The sequence below is a fragment of the Grampus griseus genome (genome assembly GCF_964374135.1).
Source record: "Grampus griseus genome assembly, chromosome: 2".
NCBI classification, from domain to species: Eukaryota; Metazoa; Chordata; class Mammalia; order Artiodactyla; family Delphinidae; genus Grampus; species Grampus griseus.
The window spans coordinates 101,497,600-101,523,293 of record NC_139018.1 but is presented as its reverse complement, the minus strand read 5'-3'; the positions used below and the strand labels follow the sequence as shown (position 1 = coordinate 101,523,293).

Below are 25,694 nucleotides of genomic sequence, written 5' to 3'. Positions count from 1 at the left end.
ATTTACACACAGTAAAATGCACCCATTTAAGTACCAAATGTACACAGTCATGTAACCATCACTCAAATTAAGATATAGAATATTTCCATACCCTAAAAAGCTTTGTCATACCTTTGGCCCCAGGCAACCACTGACCCTTTTTATTAATTTTTCTTATTCTATTAGTTCACATAAATGGACTGATACAATATGTACTCTCCTGTGCCTGATTTTTTTTTTTGGTGAGGGGGTTGTTGTTCAGTATTTAACGAATTTTTGATATGATTGGGTTTGAATCTCCCATTTTGATTTTATTTTCTACTTGTCCCATTTGCTTTTTGTTCTTTTTCTCCTCTTTTTCTGCCTTATTTTGGATGAATTTAGTACTCCATTTTATCTTTTATTTTGGATTATTAGCTAAGCCTCTTTTTTATATAAATTTATTTATTTTATTTAGTTTTATTTTTGGCTGTGTTGTGTCTTTGTTGCTGTGTGCAGGCTTTTCTCTAGTTGCGGTGAGTGGGTGCCACTCTTTGCTGCAGTGCGCAGGCTTCTCATTGCAGTAGCTTCTCTTGTTGTGGAGCACGGGCTCTAGGTGTGTGGGCCTCAGTAGTTGTGGCATGCGGGCTCAGTAGTTGTGGCTTGTGGGCTCTAGAGTGCAGGCTCAGTAGTTGTGGCTCACAGGCTTAGTTGCTTTGCGGCATGTGGAATCTCCCCGGACCAGGGCTCGAACCTGTCCCCTGCATTGGCAGACGGATTCCCAACCACTGCGCCACCAGGGGTGCCCCAGCTAAGCCTCTTTTTAAAGTGCTTGCTTTAGTAATTACAACATGCATCTTAATCACAGTCTATTATTTAAAAGTATTATGTTACTTCATATATAATGTAATAACAGTACAACAGAATTCTTATATTTCTCATTCCATCCTTCATGCTACTGTTGTTCTATAATTCACTACTGATGTATGTTATATAGCCCATAGTACATTGCTACACTTTTTGTTTTAAAAAGTCAACTATCTTTTCAAAAAAATTTTTAAATGAGAAAACAAAATTATTTTACATTTACTCACATACTTGCCTTTTCTGACCCTCTTCTTTTTTTTGGGGGGGGGGTTTGGTCCATGTTTCTTTCTGATATCATTTTCCTTCTATATAAAGATCTTTCTTTAGCATTTCTTATAGTGCCGGTCCGTTAGTGAAAAATTCTCTCAGCTTCTGTTTGTCTGAAAATGTCTTTATTTTGTTTTCATTTTTTATGACTTTTTCCTGAATATAAAATTCTGATTCAACAGTTTTTATTTTATTTTATTTTACTTTCAACACTTGAAAGATGTCATTCTGTTTTTTTATGACTTGCTCTGTTTCTGATAAGAAGTTAGCAGTCATTCTTATCTTTGTTTTACTGTATATAACTTTTTTTCTCTGGGGGCTTTAAAAATGTTTTCTTTTTACTGATTTTCAACAATTTGATTATGATGTGCTTCTGTGTAGTTTTCTTTGTTTTTCTTCCCATTTGAGGTTCATTGGAAATTCTTGGATCTATGAGTTTATATTTTCATCAAATTTGGAAAACTTTGGCAGTTATTTTTCAAATATATATGCTTTTTTCATGTCTGTTAATTTTTGAAAGAATGCTGAACATTGTGACCATTACCTTATTGAACATGTGGATTTTGTTTTCTTTCTTTAGAGAGTGCTGGACTTTCTTCTGTAAAGTGGTTAAGTCGCTTGCAGTACAGCTTGACCCTTTTGACACTTAATTTTAAGCTTTGTTAAGTACTAGCTTATCTTTTACTAAGGTACTAAACTTTATTAAGATTACTAAGTTGGGATCCTTCTGGAGTTTCTGCTGAATGTTCTCAGTGTTCAGCTAGGTCTTTCCACTCTGGCTAGTCAGAACTCAAATGTCCCCAACTCTGTATGAGCTCTGGGGATTATTCAGCATACAAATTACCTGGTCTTTGTTCTTTATCCAGTCTTGTGGAGTTTCACCATATGTATACCCAGTTTAGCCTTCAGCCAAAGACTTGGTGGGACCCCCATAAGGTTTCTTGACTGCATTGTCTCCCTCTGGTACTAAGCCCCTCACATTTTAACCACCTTATTCTCTCTAAACTCTGATCTATTTCATCAATTCAGTGAGACCACCGTGTTCTACTTTGGTCTCCCCATCCCATGCTGCAATCTAGAAAGTCTTTTGGCAGAAAGGTCTTCCCTTGTTTGTTTCTTTTATCTCTAGAATCACAGTCCCATACTGCCTGATATCTCATTTAAAGAAAGCAATTCCTTGTACCTTTCTAGTTTACCATGAGAGGGCAAGTCCAGTGACAGTTTTTGACAAATAGACTGCCAGTTATTCCTACAGCCAAAATGGGTTTATTCAGAATCAGCAAAGAATTGCAGTTTGGGGTCTGCAACCATGGCAAACCACATGCAAGTCCTTCCACAGCAAGGAGAGGACTCTTAAAGAAGGGAAAGGGAAATTCGAGGGCTATAGTAAACAGAGTCCATTGGAGAAATTGACAGTTTGAAGTATAGTGGCTTTTCATTGGCTGAGGTTGTGACAGTCTCCTCTAATTGGATGAGCTCTTGCCAGGCAAGAAGAGGAAGTCTTTCTTTCTCCTGTTAGGCTCTACTCTTGTCATAGGTGTTAGAGCTCCCCTTTCTGGTCTCCCAACTCTATCTTAATTGAGGTTTCTGTTTCTTAATTTTTACACTTCCCCCTTTTGATCAAGAGCTTTCTCTGAAAGCATTGCTGATCAAGAGTCCAGTTTTCTGGTTTCAGCAGCTTTTTGTCTCTCAATGCACGGAAGGACCTTGGGTGTAGTTTCCCATGTCAGAGGGAAAGTACACAGATTGAAAACCTATTGAGGTCGCATTCTAGTAACAAGGAGGGATAGGAGGGAGAACTCTCAGGCACTTTTTGTGTAAAATCCATGTGTTATCAAGATCGTAGACATAGGAGATCTTCTGAAGTGTTATGTCATCATTAAAGGTCTGGCAGGCAAGCTTCCAACAGGACTGGTCCAGATTATCTTGAGAAAGCTATCTCATCAGGTGTTGTCTGCTTCAATTCTAGAAAATTTTTACTTTCAGGACCCCAGATGATATGCAGGTCCAGTCAGGGTTTGGTGCTTTCTTTTAGTGTATCACGTGAATCCAAAAGTCTATTCCCTGGAGTTCAGTGGCACAGGGGTTGGTTAGCAGTACCAGATAGGGGATCTTTCCAGCAAGGTTGGAGAAAGTCTTTCTGGAGGTCTTTTCCAATTAGATAAAATCTCCAGGGTGTAAGGTGTGATGCTGAACGTCTTTGTCTCCCAAGAGCACACTGTAAAAAAGATTGCTCTAACAAAACATGGTTATTTTTAATAGAAGCAATTAGGCCTTTGCAATATTGCAGTATCTCTCTTATCAGTGAGTCAAAAGGGGCAGGAGCCAAGTTCATTGGGTATTCTATGACTGTTTCAAAGTATGAGAGTTTATGAGTTCCAAAAGGGATGGATCTAAGATTTAGAAGGACCTATGGCAATGCTTTTGGCCAAGGTGTTTTTAGGGACTCTACAAATTTGCCGTTTGAGTCTTAATAATATCATTAGTGCATTTGACTAAACTAGAGGGTTAACAGTGGTACACATGGTGAAAGCGTTGTAAAACTGGCCAAACAGTGCACAGTTGTCAAAGTACTGACTAGTAAGATGAGTTCCTTGATCACTATGAAGTTCAAGAGGAGTTACCCAGGTAAGGATAATCTTTTTCAAAGGGACTTCAGCCACAGAAGAGGCAGTAGCCTGTCTGCAAGAGATGCCTTCAGCCCAGTGTGAAAACAGACAGACCAGGACTAAAACATATTTATATTCATGAGACAGAGGAAGTTGTATGAAATGCTTTTTCCAGACCTCAAATGGTTATTAGGCAGTTTGAAATGTCCGGGAGCAGTGCAAACAGGCTTCTCTGGGTTATATTTCAGACGCGTGGGATAAGTGAGGTAGGAACTTCTTGCAGCCTTCTTAATGTTTCTTCACCAATATTGATTCATGAATGCTATCATTATGTCAGTAGACCAATGGTTTAATGTATGTACAGTGGTTAGGATTGGGAATTCTAGAATCACTGCTAGGACTGAGTTGTTATTTGGTCCAAACCAGAGCTTTCTCTTTTTGTCAAACCAAGAATTGTTGAACTTCCAGTCTTGTTTTTCCTTCTCTGAGGCCAATTGTGTTCAGCTTCTCTAACCAGTTTTTCTAAGTTATAATTTGGGGAAATATCTCTTTGGACCATGCCAGAGGTTTGACTGTTGTTGGTTCCTTTAAGGACAGCATTCCTTGTGGAAATGTCAACAAGGTGATTTCTTTTAGCTTCCAGAAAGTCAACTTTAGAATCTTAATAATAGCTAAAGCAGCAGATGAAAGTATTGCATCTAGCAATTCCTGAATATAAGGGCCATTTTAAATTTTATTTCCACTACAAGTAAGGAAGCCATACTGCTTCCACAACATTCCAAAAGTATGAGCTACTCTGAAAGCACATCTACTATCAGTGGCACTTTTGTCCTTGGCTGAAGTACAAGCCTGTGTAAGAGCACATAATTCAGCCTGTTACGCCAAAGTAGCCATAAGTAAAGATGCTGCTTCAACAACATTAAAAGGAGTTGTAATAGCATGTCCAGCACAATATTTGTCATTGTCACTTTTTAAATAGAAACCATCAGTGAACCATGAGAAATCAGTGTTACCCAAAGCATTTCCCTGCAGATCATCTCAAGGAGTCGCGAGGTGATCTATCAGCGTTAAGCAGTCATGAGGGACTTCATCAGTGACAGAGGGGAGAAGAGTAGCAGGGTTACCGTCACTCTGTAAAAGAGTGATGTGAGGAGCAGTTAACAAAAAGACTTCAGAGGAGGTGAGGCAGCTGACTGAGAATTGTTGAATATGATGAGAATTCAGGTGAGCTTTTACTGCATGAGGTACAAAAATGGTTAAAGGGGATCCCATAATAGTTTTCTTGGTGGCTTTCACCAAACGGGCAGTGGCAGTAATGAATTTTTCTCCTGTTTTGGGAGAAAGAAATTCTGGCATGATACTTCCCTAAGAAGTCTTAGCTAAAAATGGATAGGGGTGAGGAACTAAGGAGAAAAGAGTATGTATTTCTCAAAGGGTCTAAAGAAAAGGGTATAGGTTCAAAGACAGGAACCTCTTGTGGTTCAGTAGAGATCCCTGATATTCGAACTGTTCAGTACTCCAAGGCAGGGGCTGCTTTATAGTAGCAGAGTTGAGCACCGGGTGTGTTGGCTTTGGTGTCAGTTAGGACTGGAGGAGATTCAGCCCCAATCTGGAGAAACATTTCCCTAAGATGGTTAAGAGGGAGGATTGGGAAGATCCCCTGTAGTTCCTCAGAGCCACTTCCTTGAGGACTGGGAGAGCAATGGAAAAACTGGTTAGAGGCCTCAAGGTGCCGGAAGTGCTCGAATTTATAACAATCTCTTTTCCAGTGTCCCGGCTGTTTTGCAAAGGTAGCAGAAACTTAGGAGCGTTTTGGTTTCATTTAGGGACCTTCATTTGCTGGAGTTGAAGATTAAGAATTTTGTTGGTCTTCCTTTTAGGTGACTGCTCTGGAGTGCGAGAGAGCTGGTTTACCAGATTACCTAAATCTGAAGTGGACATAGTTTCCCATTCCATCCTGGTCCTTTTTACCAGAAGGGAAAGGTCCCGGTTCAGCCTATTGATAAACATAAAATTAGAGGCTCCCCAGGTGGGATCAACATTTGAAGGAAGACCAGAATTTTCCTTAACAATCTGGAGTTAATTGTAATAGTCATGAACAGATTCATCAGATTTGCGTGCAAGCTTGAATTTTGTCCCAGTCAACAGGCTTTGGAAAGTCCTAGGAATTGCTTGATGAAGTTGTCTACCAGTTGCCTGAGCCTGATCACATAATTTAGCGGGCTGGTCTCTAGCTTTAACTCTAGAGACCTTTCAGGATTTTCCCAATTAGCAGCTTTCATTCCAATGCTGGGCCTAGCCGTCACCAGCAAGCATATGAACTAGCAGAGATGAATCAGAGAAACCAGGTTGATAAGTTTTGTTTTGTGTATCCCTTAACTACTTATTGTAGATATAGATGATTTTACTACTTTTGTCTTTTAATTTTCCTACTAGCTTTATAAGTGGTTGATCTGCTCTCTTTATCGTATATTTGTCTTTTCCAATGAGGTTTTTCCCTCTCATACTTTTCATATTTCCAATTGTGGACTTTTCTTTTCTGCTTAGAGAAGTCCCTTTAACATTTCTTATAAAGCCTGTTTTGTGCCACTGAACACTTTTAGCTTTTACTTGTCGGTAAGACTCTTGATCTCCCCTTCAACTATGAATGATAGTCTTGCTGGGTATTCTTGGTTTTTTCCTTTCATCATTTTAAACATATCATGCCATTCCCTTCTGGTCTGCAGAGTTTGTGCTGAAAAGTCAGCTCATAGCCTTACGGGAATTCCCTTGTATATAACTAGTTGTTTTTCCTTTGCTGTTTTTAATATTCTCTCTTTATCTTCAATTTTTATCATTTTAATTACAATGTGCCTTGGTATGTTCCTCTTTGCATTAATCCTGTATGGGACTCTCTGTGCTTCCTTTCCCAGGTTAGGGGAGTTTTCAGCTATTATGTCTTCAAATATGTTCTCTGCCCCTTTCTCTCTTTATTTTTCTGAGACCACCGGCACATTTGATGTTGTCCCAGAGGTCTCTTAAACTGTCCTTATTTTTAAAAAGTCTTTTTTCTTTTTTTGCTTGGGTGATATCCCCTCCTCTGTCTTCTAGTTCACTGATCTGTTCCTCTGTATCATACAATCTACTGTTGATGCCTTCCAGTGTATTTTTTATTTCAGTTATTGTATTCTTCAGCTCTGTTTGGTTCCTCTTTATATTTTCTAACTCTTTGTCAAAATTCTCATTGTGTTCATCTGTTCTTCTTCTAAGTTCTTTGAGCATCTTTATGATTATTACCTTGAACTCTTTATTGGGTAGATTGCTTACCTCCAGTTCACTTAGTTCTTCTGGTGTTTTATCTTGTTCTTTCATTTGGAACATATTCCTTTGTCACCTCATTTTGCCTAATTTTCTATTTCTATGTATTTGGTATGTTGGTTATGTTTCCTGATCTTGGCAAAGTGGCCTTATGTAGGAGACATCCTATGGGACCCAGCAGCACATTCCCCTTTGTTCAGCAGAGCTACCTGCCCTAGGGGGCCCTCTGTGTGGGTTTTGTGGGCCCTTCTGTTGTGGAGAGCTGACTACTGCTAGCCTACTTGTAGGCATGGCTGGCCCCTGGCCTGATTGGTTGATAGGCTCTGCCTAATGTGGAGGCTGCTGGCTGCTGGTGGGCAGGGTGAGGTCCTGGCATAACTGGCTACACAGGGCCTGGGATTTGTGGTCCTGGTGCTGGCCCATTGGTGGGCAGGACTGGGTCACAGGGCACCTTGTTGCAGAGCTTCAGAGGTTCTGGGGCTAGTGCTGGACCACTGGTGGGCAGAGCTGGGTCCCAGGGGAGGGGGTGGCAGGTTGCAGGGGCAGGAGTCTCGGAGCTAGTGTCAGCCTGCTGGTGAGTGGTCTGGGTCTTGACCAGTGCTGGGTGTGGCTGGGCCCAAGGGATCCCAGAGCTTGGTACTCACCCACTGGTGAGTGAGGCTGGGTCCTGGGGCTAGTGCCAGCCCACTGATGGATTGGGCCAGTCCCGACAGCTGGCTGCAAGGTCCTGGGGGCCTGGGGCTAGTGCTGGCCCACTGGTGGGTATAGCAGGGCCCTGGGCCCTCTGGTGGCTGGGGCCAGTTCCAGGGCATCTTGGGGCTCAGGGTGTCCTATGGCAACAGCCCTGCTAGTAGGTGGGACTGTGTCCCTGCACCACTATGTGCTAGGACTGGGGTGTCCCAGGACTGGTGGTTACTGGTTGATGGGCAGGGCCAGGTCTTGGTGCTAATAAGCTAGAGGGTGAATTCCAAAATGGCAGTTGCCAATAGCAGTGCCCTCGTGGTAGAATGAGCTCCCCAAAATGGTTGTTGCCAGCGTTGGTGTCCCCAGGGTGAGCCCCAGTTGTCCCCTTCCTCTCTGGTAGGCTCTCTAAGATCAGCAGGTGGGTATGACCCAGGCTACTTTCAAATTACTGCTGCTGCCTTTGGTCTCAGAACATGTGTTGTGTGTGCCCTTTAAGAGTGGAGTCTCTATTTCCCACAGCTCTTTGGGTCTCCTGAAAGTAAGCTCTGTTAATGTTTGGAAGCATCAAATTACCAATTGAAATAGGTGCTCCATTCAGTTTGGGAAATTTTAGAGCTGTGTAAGTTTGAGGATTTCAAAAGTTTCCTATAATCACCATTGATATTCTAAATTGCCTTTGGTTAGGTAGGTGTCAGGTAGGTCACCGATTCTCATAGTTTATCATTGTCTCAAATTGAATATATTATACTCAATGAGGTTACAAATTTATATACTTCTGTTGATACAACTAAAGTCTTAAGAATACAACCCTAACGATGTTTGGATTTAAAAGTCATTGGTTTCTTCAGTGTAGAATATTTTTAAAGTATTTTAATCCCATAAATGACTAATTTCTAATCTTTTAAAAAAATTATTTTAATTTTATTTATTATACAAATGATAACATTTCTATGCAAGATTTGCCTATAAAACACTAATTTCTAATCTTTTGGGGTGAGATAATTTGCTTATCAGTTTAGTGGTGATTTTTTAGCATTAATTTTTGAAGATTACAGTTTCTGGTCAAACATACCGATTTTGGGGTAGTGGTGGTTTGCATTCTCTTTGGACTCTATCCTTTAGTCATTCTTCTCACTACCCCGCGTAGCATCTGATGTGTAGTCAGCATGAATTATAAGTATTTATTAGGTACACGAAGGAGGAAAGACTGAATTTGAGAAATAAAAGCTTAATCTCAGAGCTAGAAGGTGATATATCAGTGGAACACTTTCTTCAAAATGTCACTAATAGCTTAGGGTTTAATGTTTTTTACTTTGTAGCTATATAATTATGGACCACTTAATTCTGTACAAAATTTGCTTAATAGTAAGCACACATTTCTCAGGGTTGTGAGAATTAAATGCACAATGAGTTTTATAAGTTGTAAGCAACAAGCAAATGTTAGTTTGTAATATGTCATTAGCATTCTAAAAAATGAGAGAGCTCTGTGAGTTGGATGATCTGTCAAGGCTTCAAGAGAAAGAGGGATTTGATACAGGTTTTGTAAGATATGGGTAAGTAGAGTGAACGGAGAAGAAGTAGAATTAGTCAACAACTAGAAGCTGGAGTGTACAGAAAGTCTTAGTGGAGTAGAATAGGGATAGGGAAGGGGTTGGAGAGAAAGGTTGGGAGGCAGATGAACTAGAAAGTAATATTCTGCAAATCAAGCCATTGAAAATAATTCTCAGTTTAAAAATTGAGGCCAGATAGTAGAAGACCTTTCAGACAAAGACATCCCATGGAAACTCTACACCAGTATCCTTTATGAATATAGATGCAAGAATCCTCAACAAAATACTAGCAAACAGAAATCAGCAACTTAAAGGATTATATACCATGACCAAGTGGGATTTATCCCAGGAATGGAAGGTTAGTTTAATATCCAAAAAATCAGTCAATGTAATATTCCATATGGATAGAATAAAGGACAAAACCACACCATCATCTCCATAGACATGGAAAAAAGCATTTGACAAAATCAAACACCACACAGAAACATACAGAAATATTATTCCTAATTCCCAAAAAGTGGAAACAATCAAGATAGCCATCAAATGATGAGTTGATAAGCAAAATGTGGGTGTACCCATATCCATACAGTGGAATATTATTCAGTCACAGAAAAGAAGGAAGTACTAATAGAGGCCGACATGGGTGAACCTTAAAAACATGCTAAATGAAAGAAGCCAGTCACAAAAGGCCACATGTCGTGCGATCCTATTTCTATGAAGTCTCAAGTATAGGCAGATCTATAGACAGAAAGTAGATTAGTAGTTTCCAGGGGCAAGAAAAAGGGGAGAATGGGGAATGACTACTAATAGATATGAAATGTTCTGGAATTAGATACTAGTAATCATTGAGATGATTGCACAATTGTCTGAATATACTAAAATTGAATTTTAAAGTTCAAAAGGTAGATTTTATGGTATATGAATTATATCTCAATAAAGCTGTTAAAAATGGATGTTTTTAAAGAAGTATATAAGGCTTAAAATTGTGGATATTAATAGCCAACATCGATTGAGCACTTACTGTATGCCAGATACCTGCTAAGTGCTTTGCATATATCATCTCACTACATCTTTACAGTAGCTCTAGGAGATACACAGTTGAGCAAGTGTGGCTAGGAGAGGTTAAATTACCTGCCCGTAGTCACGTGCTAGTAAGTTGTGGGTCTGAGAATCATACCCAGAGCTTATACTTCAAATGACAGTGCTATGCTGCTAAGGGGCTGTACTCGGTACCATAGAAGGAGGGAGCCATTAAAATCAGGAATGACATATCAAAGGGGATACTTAGGAAGGATAATATCAGTGGAACATATTCTGTTCAAAGCATGGTCAAACGTATGTAATTCTGAAAGGTCATAGACACTATGCTAGCTCAACTTTTTTTCCTTTTTTCTAAAATTTACTTTAAAATCGCATCTTTAGCCTCTTGAAATCTTATTCGATACATTATAGGGCTTCCAGTGGATGATCTCTGGCATAGAACTTACAGTTTTAAACCTAAGCTGTCTTGTCCACTCCGCAAATATTTATTGAGCACTTACTAAATATCAGCTACAATGTTAGACCTTAGAGAAATTGTGCAATTCAGTCTAACCCAGTGATAGTCTGCGAATATGTAACTAGTATAGTGTGATGTGTATGGGAGCATGGAGAAAGAGAAGAAGAATTCTGCACCATTTCTCTTAATACTTCCTTATTGAAGATGCCTTCTAAGACCAAGGCTAGAACTAAAATTCTTTTGCTCAACATGGTTTTCAAATTTATCTATATCTGTGCATTAAGGAGAAATATAATTTATTCAAGATGCTTAAATTCAAACGAAAAGCTATTTCATTCAAAGGTAACACCATTTAAGAAAAAGATAATTCTACATCTTAATTCCACAGTTGTTAGTACTCACAACTGTGGGAAATATCTTCCTTTTCTCTTTGGAGAAAATGAAATTATGGTGGTATGGTATGGGAGCCAAAGTACGAAAAGGACTTGTGGGAAAGGAACCCCAGCTGTGGGGACCCTTGTGAGTAATGTATTGCTTGATATTGGCGAAGAATCATCAAACACTGGTATCATTCAATTCTCAGAATCATTTCCCATGCCTGATAGTCCAGCACTTTCAAAAGGCTTGATACATATTTTGCTGGAATGTAAAATGGGATGTTAGGTTTCACTGTTGCCTCTCAATAGCAAATGCAGTTTTTGTTTTTTGCATTTTAGTCAGCTCTGCTTTTAACAGGCATTTTAACTCCAGAGCTGTGGATTTTATACTAATTCAGTATATCCTTAAAATCTCTTCTAAAGTGAAAAGCCTAATAGAGATGGGGGAAAAAATAGCCCTATGAATCTAAATCACAACAGATGGGACTTGTTGAGGAGTTAGTGGGTGTCTGATTTCCTCGTGCCCCGAACACTTGGTAGAGTGATCTAGTGCTGGACACCAGATGTTCAGTCAGTGACTGCTAAACACATAACTCCAGTGTTCTGGTGGAAGTATTTTTATATTTAAGGGACACACAAGTGTGCAAAAGCTAGGAAAAATATTAGGTTTTCCCGTATACCCATTTTCCGTAAATCATCTTTCTAATGCTCAGATTATATTACTCTCACCTACATTCAGGCCAAGTTAATTTCCATCTACAAAACTATCCAGTGGTTTATGGTAAGCAAAGGTAATAACTGAGCTGAAGGGTTAATAGTCAATCTGATTCATCTCACAATCAACAAAGACCTCCTCACAGAATTTTATATTAGGGAGTTTAGAGCTTTAATGAAGTTCACCTTGAGTTTATTTCTTTCAATCCTTTATTTAGAGTCTCTGAAAGAAAAATAAAGTACTCCTCATGGCTCTACTAAAATGAAAGCTTGAAAGAATGCTGCATCACACTACCTCTAAAAAAACTAGAGGAAGGTATTTTTTCAGTAAGAAATGCCAAGCATAGTCTTCAAATCATACTAAAAGCAATCAAGATTAAATATCAGATCTAGATGAGAAAACTAGACATAATTTAAACCTCTCTCATGGTAGTGTGCATTTGTTCACAGTACATGTTAATATGTAATCTTTCCCACCCTCAGATTCCGTCTGTAGATAAGGGATGACTGTACCTGACTCATCGAGTGTGAGGAGGAAGTAAGCTAGTGTATCTAAAGTATTCAGCACAGGGCCTGGCCCTTAGCAAAGTGTCAATAAATAGTAGCTGTTACTGTTTTCTATTTATTGTTAAATGAGATTTGTATAACAATGTAGTCTTGGGAAAATGTGGTGTAATATAGAAGGGGGCTGGGTTCAACCAAGCTTGGATCAGATCCCAGCTCTCTTTGGCATATTATTTAGTCTTTCTGATCTCTCATTTCTTCATCTGTTAAGAGGGGTTATGAAGAACTGCTTACATGTTTACTTGTGGATTAATGGAGATAGTGTATTTGAAAGTTCCAGTCCTATTGCTGTCACATTGTAAGAATTCAGTGAACATTAGTTGAATCTGATTGATTCTAGTTGAATCTATTTGCAAAGGCTATGTCTGTTGAAAACTAATTCCTGCTTTCCTCTAGAAATTTTACTTTCCTTTTGTTTTATGACTTTTATAAATATTTTACAAATATTTTTGTCTTCTAATAAATGTTTATTTTTGTTTTGCTTTGCTTTTCTATTTCACTTTTTTGGAAGATTGCCTGGGTGCTTGCTTGAATAAACTGATTTTTAATTTTTTTTTTTTGGCTGCATTGGGTCTTCATTGTTGTGCATGGGCTTTCTCTGGTTGTGGTGAGTGGGGCTACTCTTCCTTGTGGTGCATGGGCTTCTCATTGTGGTGGCCTCTCGTTGCGGAGCATGGGCTCTAGACGCATGGGCTTCAGTAGTTGGGGCACGTGGGCTCAGTAGTTGCGGCACGTGGGCCCTAGGGCACGTGGGCCCTAGGGCACGTGGGCTTCAGTAGTTGCAGCACATGGGCTCAGTAGTTGTGGCTTGAGGGCTGTAGAGCACAGGCTCAGTAGTGTGGCTCACGGGCTGAGTTGCTCCGTGGCATGTGGGATCTTCCCGGACCAGGGATTGAACCCGTGTCCCCTGAATTGGCAGGTGGATTCTTAACCACTGCAATGCCAGGGAAGTCCCCACAGTTCTGTGACTTTGCACATGTCATTTCTTCTGACAAAAATGACCACCCTTCCCTTGTCTACCCAATGAGATCTTAGCTGAACGATTTTGTTCTATCTGTGCAGATAACTGAGAACTGGTCAATTTCTATAATGAGTATGATGCTTTATTCTTATTTAGATTGATGATCTCAAATTTTACCACCCTTTTACTTCCAATAATTTCTTTTATTGGCTTCTAATCTGTTCTTTGTTTTCACCACCTTTTGCTTTCCCTTAAGTTTAGTTTTTTTTCCTCTTCACTTGTTCTCTTTCCCTTTCAGGCTTTAATTATTTTAAAATTTAATTAACCTATTCTAATGCATTTAACTTTAATTAAAACCATTAAATCATATTTTAAATAGTCATGTGGATTCAATATCATTTCCCCACCAATAATTCACAAAGGTCAACAAAAAGAAGTGTGGCATAATTACTCTAATAAAGTAACATTTTTATTGCTTAATATATCTTTATTAACAGCTTTATTGAGGTATAATTGATATACAATAAATTTCACATAAAGTGTACAGTTTGGTAAGTTTTGACATATGTATCCACCTGTGAAACCATCACCACAGTTCACATAGTACATACATCCATCAGCCTCAAACGTTTCCTACTGCGCCTTTGTAATCTCGCTTGCGTCTTTCGCTCTGCTCCTCCCCCCATTCCCATTCCCAGGCACTGATCTGCTTTATGCCACTGTAGGTCATTTGCATTTTCTAGAATTTTATGTAAATAGAAACATACAGTATGTACTGTTTTGTCTGACTGTTTTTACTCAGCACAATTATTTTCAGATCCGTGCACATTTTTGCATATATATCAAAAATTAATTCCTCTTTATTGCTGAGTAGTGTTCGATTTTATGGATACATCACAGTTTGTTCATCTGCCTGTTGATGGACATTTAGGTTGTTTCCAGTTTGGAACTACTATACATAAAAGCTCCTGTGAACATTTTATGTTCCAGTCCGTGTGTGTGTGTGTGTGTGTGTGTGTGTGTGTGTGTGTGTGTGTGTGTGTGTGTGTGTGTGTGTGTGTGTGTGTGTGTGCGCGCGCGCGCGCACGTAGGTGGATACTTAGATAGATTGATTGATTCTTTTTTTCTCTTGGGTAAATGCCTAGCAGTGGAATGGCTGGATCTTATTAGGTTCAGAAACTACTAAATTGTTTTCCAAGGTGGGTGTATCATCTTACCAGCAATGTATTAGACTTCTAGCTCCTTCACATCCTCAGCAGCATTTGGTATGGTCAGTCTTTATAATTTTAGCCATTCTAATAGGGGTATAGTGCTATCTCACTGTTGCTTTATATAACACAGGAAATTCTTTATCTTCACAGGAAGAATATTAACAACTAAATATGTTATCTTCAACAATGCAGATATCCAATGGGGGAGCTGAGAGAGAAGGGAGAGTTGGGGAAAGAGAATAAGACGGAAGGTGGCCCCATGAAGTATTTTGCTGTTAGGAACATTCACACAGTGAGATAGCTTATAGCAGTGTGCATAGAGCAAGTTTCACCTAAAGTTTTCTGGTGGAGTCTATTGATATTTCTCTCTCTAGAGGGGTTTACATTCACTAGGAGGGAAACAAATCCTGTGGCATCTTGAGTATCTCCAAGTTTCTTCTCTAGGATGATAGCATTGACAGATAACAGAGGACCAGAGGGAGAAGTATTTGACTAGACTACAAAAGCCACCTTATAATTATATTAATGGTGGCAGGTGGAGAACTTTCACAGGCAAATCTAATGATCATGTAATCACCAAACCCCTTTACAGCTTGTAGTTCTTTACTTCTTTATTTATCTACCCTCTCTTAATTTTGTAGGTTACTTGGGAAACCGTATAGGTTCTTCCAGAGGGTACATGCCACTTAAATATGGATTTGAATGTGGCTCCAGTAATGATTATCCTAGTAGAGGGGACCTGTTTATACATCACAAAATGTCTGGAACAGTCAGCAACAAGAAGCTTATTTGAGGTGGCTGCTTTCCATTTTACTTTAGCAAAAGGCCTTTAAAAAGAAAACAAAGTTACTCAAAGATAGGATTAATTTCTCCTTATGCAGCTAAATACATAAGCAATGAATGTAAATATTTGATAAGTGAATATAAAAGGGCTCTTATAAGCACAGAGTAAATAAACAACCTCAATAAAGTACAGGAAAACAGTTTGCATTTTGCTTGGTATGATGTTTTCTTTATTCAGTTAAATTAACAAACCATGATTTCATCATCAGTCAACAAGATAGTAGAGGGACCATCAAAGCAAACTACAGGAGAGTCCGAATTGATCTGTGCCAAACAAATGTTTGTAGCTAACAGCTGTATTATCACTGATTCTAATTTACGCAGCCAGGGTTCTCCTTTCATTTCCTAAGTGAGATGAATGTCATCTTACATGATACAGACACCCTCTCTGCTGCTTGAGTAATGAATCAGGTCAGCTCTCCCCTCTGGGTAGCCTCACCCCTCTTTGTAGGTGGGGAGAAGTGGCCTGCTAGAGTTTTTCTGTTATTTTTTTTTAAAACAACTTATAAGCCTCTTTCTAAGGTTGTATGAGTCCATTAGTAAACTATCCAGCATTTGAATGAAAAATACCAGTTTGTTGTGTCAAAACCTTTGGATGTACAGGTTTTAAATTATGTGCTTTCTTCCTTTTCTTGTTTAATACTTAAATAAAACCTTGAGTGCTGAAGAATAGGAAACAGTATGCTGTAGTCTTTGCCTGCTAGCTGAGATTCTTTGATTCATTCTGCAGTAGATTTATCTCCTCAGAGCTCAGGCTGAGAATGAACCGATCCTAAGAAGCCCATCCGTTTAGTCCACCTGGTTAGTGGGACATGTAGTACCTTTGACTTGAGGATTCCAGGCTTCTTCCCATCAAAGCAGAGCCCCTCCCCCAAAATCAAAATCTTGATTTTTTAAAATTTATTTGAGATTAAAAGGGAGAGTCTTATGTAACAGAAGGAGGGCTAAGGGTACAGGGCAGTCGCTCTGGAATATGTGTTAGCTGTGGATGGTGTGTTTAGCCATCAGAATTCTGCTCATAGCAGAGGGTATATAACCCCAGGAGAACATCTGGAGAAGAGAAGCAGTCCTGGCTCTGCCACTCAGTGGGTGCCTGTCAGCAAGTCATTTCTTGACCTGAGTCATGCTTTTTTTCAACTCTAAAATGGGGTAATAATTCTTACCTCACAGGATCACCATGAGGATTAAATAATGTTTGTGAGAACAAGCAGCACAAAATAGGTGCTCAATAAATGATAATGTTCGACCATTGGAAAACAGAACCAACGATGAAAGGTTAGAGACAGTATGAGAGAAACGCCCTTAAGGATTCTTTAATTCCACGGTTCTTAACCCTAGCAGCACATTAAACTACCCATGCCCACGGGCTCCACTGCAGACGAAGATGATCGGAATCTCTGGGGGCAGAGCCCAGACAAAGAAAACGATTTTAAGTGCTCCGGGAGCTCCAACGTGCAGTCATGTCAGAACCATGAAGCCATCCCCTTCATTAAAGATGTGGACATTTCAGCCAAAGATAAGTAAGAAGAGGAAAGCTCAAAATCATTCTGCCAGTGGTGTCAAGGCAAAAGCCTTGGACATAGGCATTCTGTGTTCTAATCACTCACCTCTGTTTCCTTGAAGACTTCATAGTCTCTGATTTCCAGAGACTTCAAGAGCAGGTGTCCTGTTCTGGCCCATTGGCTCATCAAATGTTGCTGACAATCTGTGTGTGTGTGTGCGCGTGCATGTGCGTGCACAGGAGTCCCTCTGCTGACGGTCAATCTGGTAGGGAAGACAGCTAATTAAGCAAGAGCAGTATGAGAGTTATGTAGGATCAGAAAAGTGGGAAAACCAAACCCTATAGCCAGGGTGGATCTAGAAAGCTAGCTTCTCAGAGGACGTGGCAAAGGTAGGGCTGAAAAATGAGTAAGCAAGGAGAGGAAAGACATTTCAGGCAGAGGAAACAGCTAATACAGAGACACGGTCATATTCCAGGAAGGTCAAGTGGTTTCATGTGCTGTAGTGATGAGTGTGTGGTGGTGAGGATGGTGGTGGAGGAGAGGGGCTGGAAGCATAGTCAGAGGCTGCATTGTTTTTCACAATCTGAATTTCACAAAGTTTTGAAATTGCTATTATCCCTTAAATTAAAGGAACTGCTTAGATGCCTTGGTCCTGTGACTTTCTGGTGCAGATCTGCGAAGACTGATTTGGTCTATTATTTCTGGATATTTCAGAAAGACAAGAAATGTCCAATTATACATATTTTGGGCATTTCTATTTCTATCATAGAACCAGTAGCACAATGAAAATCAAGAAAGGAGAGGAGGAAAGAAGCACAGAGTCAATCTGTTTGGGGTTTAAGAAAGGAAAATATATTGGAAAAAGCATTCATCTTCAACCTGTTTACTGAGATCTCTACTAGAGAGTTTTCCATCTTTTAAAAAAGGTGGCATATCTCTGAGAAGGAATCCACCCCAATATGTATACTTAACTGATCAAGAAAAAGAAATATCTCTGAGAAGAAGCCCATCCTAGAAATATGGGTAATTAACTAATGAATAAAAAGAAAAATTTTACCAGACTTTAGAAACTCTATTCAGGGAGCAACAGCCTTGAATAAAGAGGGCACGGAAAGCCTTCCATGGTCTTTTTTGTCCTGTATAACTAATTATTTTCCATGCAAAGCTCCAAATTGCATTTCCTACCCTGCTGCATTGCTGTGAGCATGATTCTGGTACATTGTGGCTCTTCCAGGGATACTCCTGATATCAATCGTGAAGACTATTCAGAATGAGGATGGGAGTCAGAGTTGATTTGTGCCAACATTCCTGCTGAGAATTAGCCCAGTTCCATTATGTGTGGGCGAGCCCCTGGTTCCTCGCCCTTGCCTGTTTGAGGTACACAGATACAGCTGAGAGACTCTGCAGGGAGTGCCAAGTTAAGACACCCCATGATAGGAACATTATCACTTACTCTTTCATAATGAGCTCTTTGTGGGAAACCGAAAAAGATCAGGTTTATCTACCATTCAGTGCAGCTGTGGTGCCTCTATGAAAAGCGAGGTCTGCTTAGTAAGACAAGAAGAATCCAGAAGAATTGGATTCTTCTGGACAGACTCTCAGAATGAGCAGGGGCCCTGAGTCTTTTTTAACTCTTCCAACTAACTGGGGTACTAAGGGCCAGCGTAACTGCTTGGTTTGTGTCTTCGTTCATCAGTTGGAGAAACCGAGGCCCAAGGAGGTGAAGTGGCTTCCCCAAATCAAAGGTTAGTTAGAGGCCAAGCCAGAACCTATAGTAACTAGGTCTTCTCCCTCCTGTGGGCCGAACTGTCATCCATAAACCTGGTTATGATTATAATTAGCTAGGTTGTCAGAGATAGGACAGGATGTATATAATAAGAGTATATTGTGAAATCTTTTCTGATTTGAAAAAAAAGATAATGATGAACTTGGTCAAAATTTGTTCTCTGTGCTTTATTCTATTTAATCTGTGTTCACATACAAGATTTAATTTCTCAAACTGTGTATTTCTCTGTTTTATCTCACAGGTTGCCTATTTATCAGAATAGGGCTTGGTGTTACGAAGTCCACCCCTGTTGACTTGAACCACTCAGAAGACCTGTGCATCCTGGCAGCCTCATTTATCTCACCGCATGCTCCCACCTTGTAGTCGTGTATAAATATGACTGGCGTAGCACATACATATCCCCGCGGAACTTACTACTTTTCTATCTAAGATGGGTCACTTAATCCCAGGCCTTTCTTTCATGTCTGTACTTCATTCTTTCCTGGACTTTCCTACCCCATAGATTTTAACTTTGGAAACCTTTGCATGGGATTTGTACAAGTAATATTTTAGGTTGGTTTGCACAGGACCTATCATATTTTGTAAGAGTTGGCTCTCACATGAGCTCTTTATTTTTAAACATTACTCTTTCCTGTTAAGAATTCCCTGCTTTGGAGTTGCATCTATTCTTCCTATTGTCTCTTTCCCCCTCATGGTAATAACAGTGAGGAGTGCCTCCCTTCAGGGTCACTTAACCTCATTCCACGCGCAGGGAGAATTCATGAGTAGTAATATGTTCTCCAAAGAGAGTCTGACCTGCAAACTGAGAGTATTATGGGAAGGCAGATGATGATACCCAATCACATAATTAATGAAGATTTTTACACCTAGCCCACTTCTGTGGGTGAGGCCCAGAGGAGCCTGACTCTGGGTTATAACAAAATGCTGCACAACCATAATTTCACTGTTCAGATCTAATATTAAATCAGGCCCAGATTTTTCTGTACTTATTGAACACCTGTTAGGTTTACATGGGAATCCTCTTAGCTGTGAGCTCCTTGTGGATGAGGAACTGTGCCTAGCATTGCACTTGGCACATAGTAGGAGAACCAGGAATAAGTGTTGAATGAAGGGGATTAGTGAACAACTGGGGTTTTTCAGAGTATCCTGTCCTGAGGCCACTGCAGATGGAAGTGGTTCTCCTGTAGCATAACACATCCAGTTCTTTCTTGAGGTTGGGCTGCAACTTGACCTTCTTCCAAAGATGAAAAGGAAAATCATTATTCATCTGAGATTTGCCTTTCGGTGTTTAGCACGAATTTGGTTTCTAAGGAAAAAATGGCAAAGCATTCATGCAGGAAAAATTATTCTCTAGGTATTCTTCTCTGATGACCATAGACTGAGCAAGATTTTTGTATAGTTACTGTAGCCATGAAAATACTAATCATTGGACAACATTCCTAATGCAACAAATATCAACCCATAGAGCACTTTGATGAATGTCAGGGAGCAGAGCTAACAGAAATGTAATGCTAGTGAGTCGGCACTCTCTTTACCAACTCCACACGTTTATTCAGCATCTTCCTATGTGTAAAATCCGTGATTTCTCCTTGCTTTTGTTTGTTTTTCAAATGTCAGTCTGAAGGCAGAATATACCTTTTGTAACTGATGAACTGTAATCATTATTTGTGTCTATAAAAAGTGACATTCCTCCTCACTTTTAAATTAATTTGGAGTTTCAGGGATAAGGTTTTGGTGGTATGTGGCATGCATTAGGTGCTCAGTAAGTATAGAAGGGAAGGCAGAGTGCTGGGAGGAGGTTACAGGAAGGAGAGGAAGTGATCCACACTTGGGCCCTGGAGTCAACCTGCACAGAGTCCAGCAGACTCTGCGTGTAACTGCCAGGTAACCTGGTAACATCCATTGACTTCTAACCTGAGTTTAATATTCTTTAAAATGAGATAATACCTACTTCGTAGGGTTTTTGAGAGGCTTAAATGCATTAATACATGTAAATGTCTGATATAAACCAACTCAATAAATGCTAGTTTTTTAAATATAATTAATAATAATGTTCATGATGTCCAGTGATTATCTTCTTTGAGAAAGCACTTGTCTCTTTATCTTCCTGGACTTTGAAATGCGTCCCCTTCAGTTGATACGGATTCCTCAGGGCAGAGAGAGACAAGCACAGTAGAATTGCTCAGAACAGGCAGCTGCAGGCGACAGCCTCCTCAGGGACGCCCCATGGTGTTACTGCCCTGCTGCCCTCGTGTGGGTTCCCCTCTGCTAGGGTCTCAGGCTTCAGTCCTAATCTTACCTGACTGCTGTTCTCTTGCCAGGATGGAGGGCCAGATTCTCGTTTCCTTTGTGTATCCACACTTTCCTCTTGCAGGAGAGCATGTTTGCCTGAGAACGGGGCCTTTATTAGCCCATCTTCCTAGGCGGTTTACCTTGAGGTCGAAGAGAGACAAGCCGGCCCAGTGGGGAAGGGCCGTCTGGCTGTGGGCTGATGTCTGCCCATTAATCCTTAGGGCCAGATGTTGGTGTTTGTTAAACCTTTGATGAGTAACAGTGTTCTGCATCTTTCAGAGACATCACTACTTTTTCACCAAAGTTAGATTTCCTCAGAACGAGAGTATATTTTCTAAAAATGTTTTGGCACGAGGTAGAGTAACAATAAAAACATGTAAAGCATTTAGCCCAGCTAATGAGCAATACTAGAGACTGGTGGCAAGTCAGAGGGCTTCCTCGGGGTTTTCCTGAGGTAATTGACACGCACAGAGAGTGGAGGGGCCCTGGGAGGAGACCTGCTTTGGAAGGTTCTGCCCCCTACAGCCACCTCCATTTCTCTGCGCCCAGCGTGGAAGAAGGGGCCCTGGCCTCTCATACCTGCGCGCGGCTAACTGGTGCAGGCGCTTACTGCGAGCCAGTCTGGGTTCTGAGGGCCGTCGACCCTAAATCACTTCATCCTCAGGACACCTAAGTTCTGAGGTGGATACTGTTTCTAGCTCCATTTACAGAGGAGGGGATGGAGGCTCAGAGAAGATAAAAAATTTCCCAAGGTCAAACAGTCATTAAGTGATATAATCAATAAAAAAAAAAACACCCAGGCTCCAGAGCCTTTTCTCTTAACCACTGCTCTGCTACACTGCTTGAGGAGTTACCCGTCCTTCCTGAGGATCGCAGGCAGGGACCAGAGGGGTCCAGCATATATTTAGCATTTTTCTTCCCCAGCTTTTTAAAATACTTTATTTTCAGTAGGATTCCAGGCATAAGTAGCAGTCTTCATCTCAACAAGGGCAAACTGCCTATAAGAGCTATAGGGTGGCCCAGCACTTTCCGTAGAGTGACCTCTGCCCTCCAATAGGGCAGCACCCTGTCACAGGCCAGGTGCCCTGGAAGGGGTTTCTGAGATGGAGTTTGCCATGCAGGTTATTTATTAGGGGTCCCAGCCAAAGGGCAGTTGACACGACGGGAAGTTGAGCTGCAGTGCAGGCCTGATGGCCTCAGCCAAGCACCTGGCTGTGGTGGAGCAGACGTGGTCTCTCAGAGCTGCCTGGTGGTACCACCGCCACCATCCGGCGGTGGATGTGGGACACCTGAAGGAGGGCGTCCCCTTGGGCAAGGAAGCTCTTTTCAGCTGAGGTGACTCTGAAGGAGCTGACAGCATTCCTTGGCACTGAGGCAGCGCGTTCTTCCTTGAAAGGGGGCTCTAGGCGCTGCATCCGTGTTTCCATCTTGACGCTTTCAATTTTATTAGCATTGTGAGTCTACACAATGGGAAATGCTTTCTTCAAACTCAGCCTCTATTTGCTTGGATTCTAGATAAATAGGCACTGCACAAATACAGACAGATCCTCAGCTTTCTGGAATCCTTTTACTATAGCCCTAGGCAGAAGCAAAGGTATCACATCAATATATATATTTGGACCATGTGATTAAAGTCATACCTGGCATTTTTGGAGGCACTTAAAGAGTTTGTTTTACGCTCATCATGTCTTTCAAGTGGAGCCAGTTGGCTTTTTTCTGGAGGCCAGAGTCCAAAGCTAAAAGCCACAATGCAGTGATGGAAAATCTCTAGTTACATTTTGCTTGCTAGTTGTCTTTTAGAGAAATCTTTCAGTGATTAAGATTCCAGGTTTAACTCCCTTTTCCTTGCTCCTTCCATCATGATACTAAAGCAGTCTTCCAGCTCACTTCAGAACAGACATTAACCTGCATCCCAACTGACTTATTTCTTGTCCACGCGAGTTGACCACAGATTCGTTCCTGTGTATCCGGTGGGTGCTTTGCCCTGCAGGATCCATTACTGCTGTGTCCCACTGTTGCCCACAGCTGGCTCTGGCCACTGACGGTCTCAACTGCAAGGTGCGCAAAACCTTTCTCCATTTCCCTTCTTTCAGGTTGGAAAGCTTATCCAAGAAGCAGCTGGAAGAAGTAATTTGAAACGAGTAACTCTGGAACTTGGAGGGAAAAGTCCCAATATTATTTTTGCAGATGCTGATTGTAAGTCAACCACAGATCTCTTACATGCCCTGGCATACTGGCCTGCGGTGCTCACTTTTATTATCTCCACTTTCAACAGGACACTAAGAAAAAGGTCTTTGAAGCTAAGTGGCATTCAAGGAGAAAAATCTAGACCCTTCCTTTTAAGGACAAAATAATATTGGTAAAGACCACTTATCAGTTGACAATCAGAGTTTGTTTTCTAGACATAATAAGCCATTTTGACTCTGTGTTGTTGTAAAATAGGGTAGAAGAGGTGAAGGCCTGGTTGGTATTGTATAGTGGAAAGAGCAGTGGTCTAAGCCTCTGAACACTGGAAATGTAACCTCTGCCTAGATTCGAGAAACCTGAAACGTCTCATGTATGCCTGGTGGCTTTGTAGATCATTAAAAATTTTTAGTTCACTAGCTCTACCAACGTTGTCCCAAACCCACACCCCCTTCTCTGTTTAGCCATCCCCACGCCTTTCTGTTGCCCCCATGGCTTTTAGTCAGGATGACAACACACTATGGTCAGTTCTGTATGAATAGACCTAAATTGGAGGTGATTACACCTTGGCAGTAGGACTATACAGAGGCCTAGAGCTATAACCTAGAAACCCCATGTCTCCAGGCAGGATGCTCTCTAGTCCACTCTGCACGGGTGTGCTCCTCATGTTTGGAAAAACTTGCCAGGGAATGAAATTACAAAACCTCTTTCAGTCATCCTTTTTCTTCTTCACATCCTGCCAGGCAGCACTGCTTCCTCAATTTCACTACTAGAGAGATCAGAGAACAGCAAGCAGATTGCCTGAATCTCAGCCCCAGCTTGGAATTTGCAAGTTCAGCTTCAGCTTTATACTAGTTGTCAAGAGGATCAGGATTCTGTACCTAAATTCCTATTAAGGTGTAGGCGCTCCACTGACAGTACATTGATTCATTCAGTCAGTGCGTCATTTAGCAACTAGCAGACACCAGATTTATTAATACTATATTGAGTATTATTTAGTATCTCTCATTTTCACATGAGATGAAGACGAGTTACCATGTGCTACTATACAATTCCATGTAAATATAGAGGAAATTGAGCGTCTTCAAAGACGATCATTGCTGTCACAGTTTAATTTGCCAAAATACTAATTAAAAGTAGAGCTGCAAGGTCCTATAGATTAGGGATTGCAAATTGGCAGTCTATAGGCCAAATGCAAGGTATGGCTATGTTTACTTCTAAGTATTACACAAAATATTGATTTCCGTTTTTTCTTAAAACTGGCAATCTGGCAACCCTGGGCTATGTTTATGCATAGCAACAGCCAAAGGTAGTACTTTCCTTCTGAGTCTCTGTCACATTGCTTTACTATTATCTACACAGCCCCTTTGGTTATTGGGGTTTGAGACTCCTGTTATAGATAACGTGGTCTAATCCCTCTTTTTACAGAAGAAAGGTTTTCCAAGAAGTGAAGACGTCCAAGTTAACACAGCCAATAACGTCAGGGTCTGGTTAGAACTAGAACCAAGTTGTGTTCTCAATCCAGTGCTTTTCACTGGGCTGCTCACAGTTCTGCTCTGTGGTGAGCATGACATTACACCTGGGGCTTTGGGGAGGGAAGAGGGTCGGTCCCTTAGGCCCCTCCACAGGCAAAGCAGTGTTGAGAGCATGGCTGTTTCCTCTTGTAGTGGACTATGCCGTGGAGCAGGCTCACCAGGGTGTGTTCTTCAACCAAGGCCAGTGCTGCACTGCAGGATCTCGCATCTTTGTGGAGGAGTCCATCTATGAAGAGTTTGTGAGAAGAAGCGTGGAGCGGGCTAAGAGGCGCATAGTGGGCAGCCCCTTTGACCCCACCACTGAGCAGGGACCCCAGGTAGAGAAATCACAGACATGCCCGTTCTTTTTTTTTTTTAAAACATCTTTATTGGAGTATCATTGCTTTACAGTGGTGTGTTAGTTTCTGCTGTATAACAAAGTGAATCGGCTATACATGTACTTATATCCCCATATCTCCTCCCTCTTGTGTCTCCCTCCCTCCCACCTTCCCTTTCCCACCCCTCTAGGTGGTCACAAAGCACCGAGCTGATCTCCCTGTGCTATGCGGCTGCTTCCCACTAGCTATCTATTTTACATTTGGTAGTGTATATATGTCCATGCCACTCTCTCACTTCGTCCCAGCTTACCCTTCCCCCTCCCCGTGTCCTCAAGTCCATTCTCTACGTCTGTGTCTTTATTCCTGTCCTGCCCTTAGGTTCTTCGGAACCTGTTTTCTTTCTTTAGATTCCATACATATGTGTTAGCATACGGTATTTGTTTTTCTCTTTCTGACTTACTTCACTCTGTATGATGGACTCTAGGTCCATCCACCTCACTACAAATAACTCAATTTCGTTTCTTTTTATGTCTGAGTAATATTCCATTGCATGTATGTGCCACATCTTCTTTATCCATTCATCTGTCGATGGACACTTAGGTTGCTTCCATGTCCTGGACATGCCCTTTCTTTACTTAATCTCTTATGAACACAGAAACCAGACACCCTGGTGGAACC

At 40.9% G+C, this 25,694-nt stretch overlaps 1 protein-coding gene across 2 annotated transcripts in view; it reads left to right on the top strand.

Moving 5' to 3' along the window:
- Positions 1–25,694, top strand: part of ALDH1A2 (aldehyde dehydrogenase 1 family member A2) — a 95,669-nt gene that overhangs the window by 58,848 nt on the left and 11,127 nt on the right. The window contains exons 8-9 of one of the 2 annotated variants that reach the window (XM_082648648.1): positions 23,074–23,176; positions 24,880–25,016. In XM_082648648.1, coding sequence (XP_082504774.1) covers positions 23,074–23,176; positions 24,880–25,016 — 240 coding nt within the window. Of the gene's footprint in view, positions 1–23,073; positions 23,177–24,831; positions 25,017–25,694 lie in introns of both variants that reach the window. The other variant, XM_082648647.1, reaches the window with a different exon arrangement.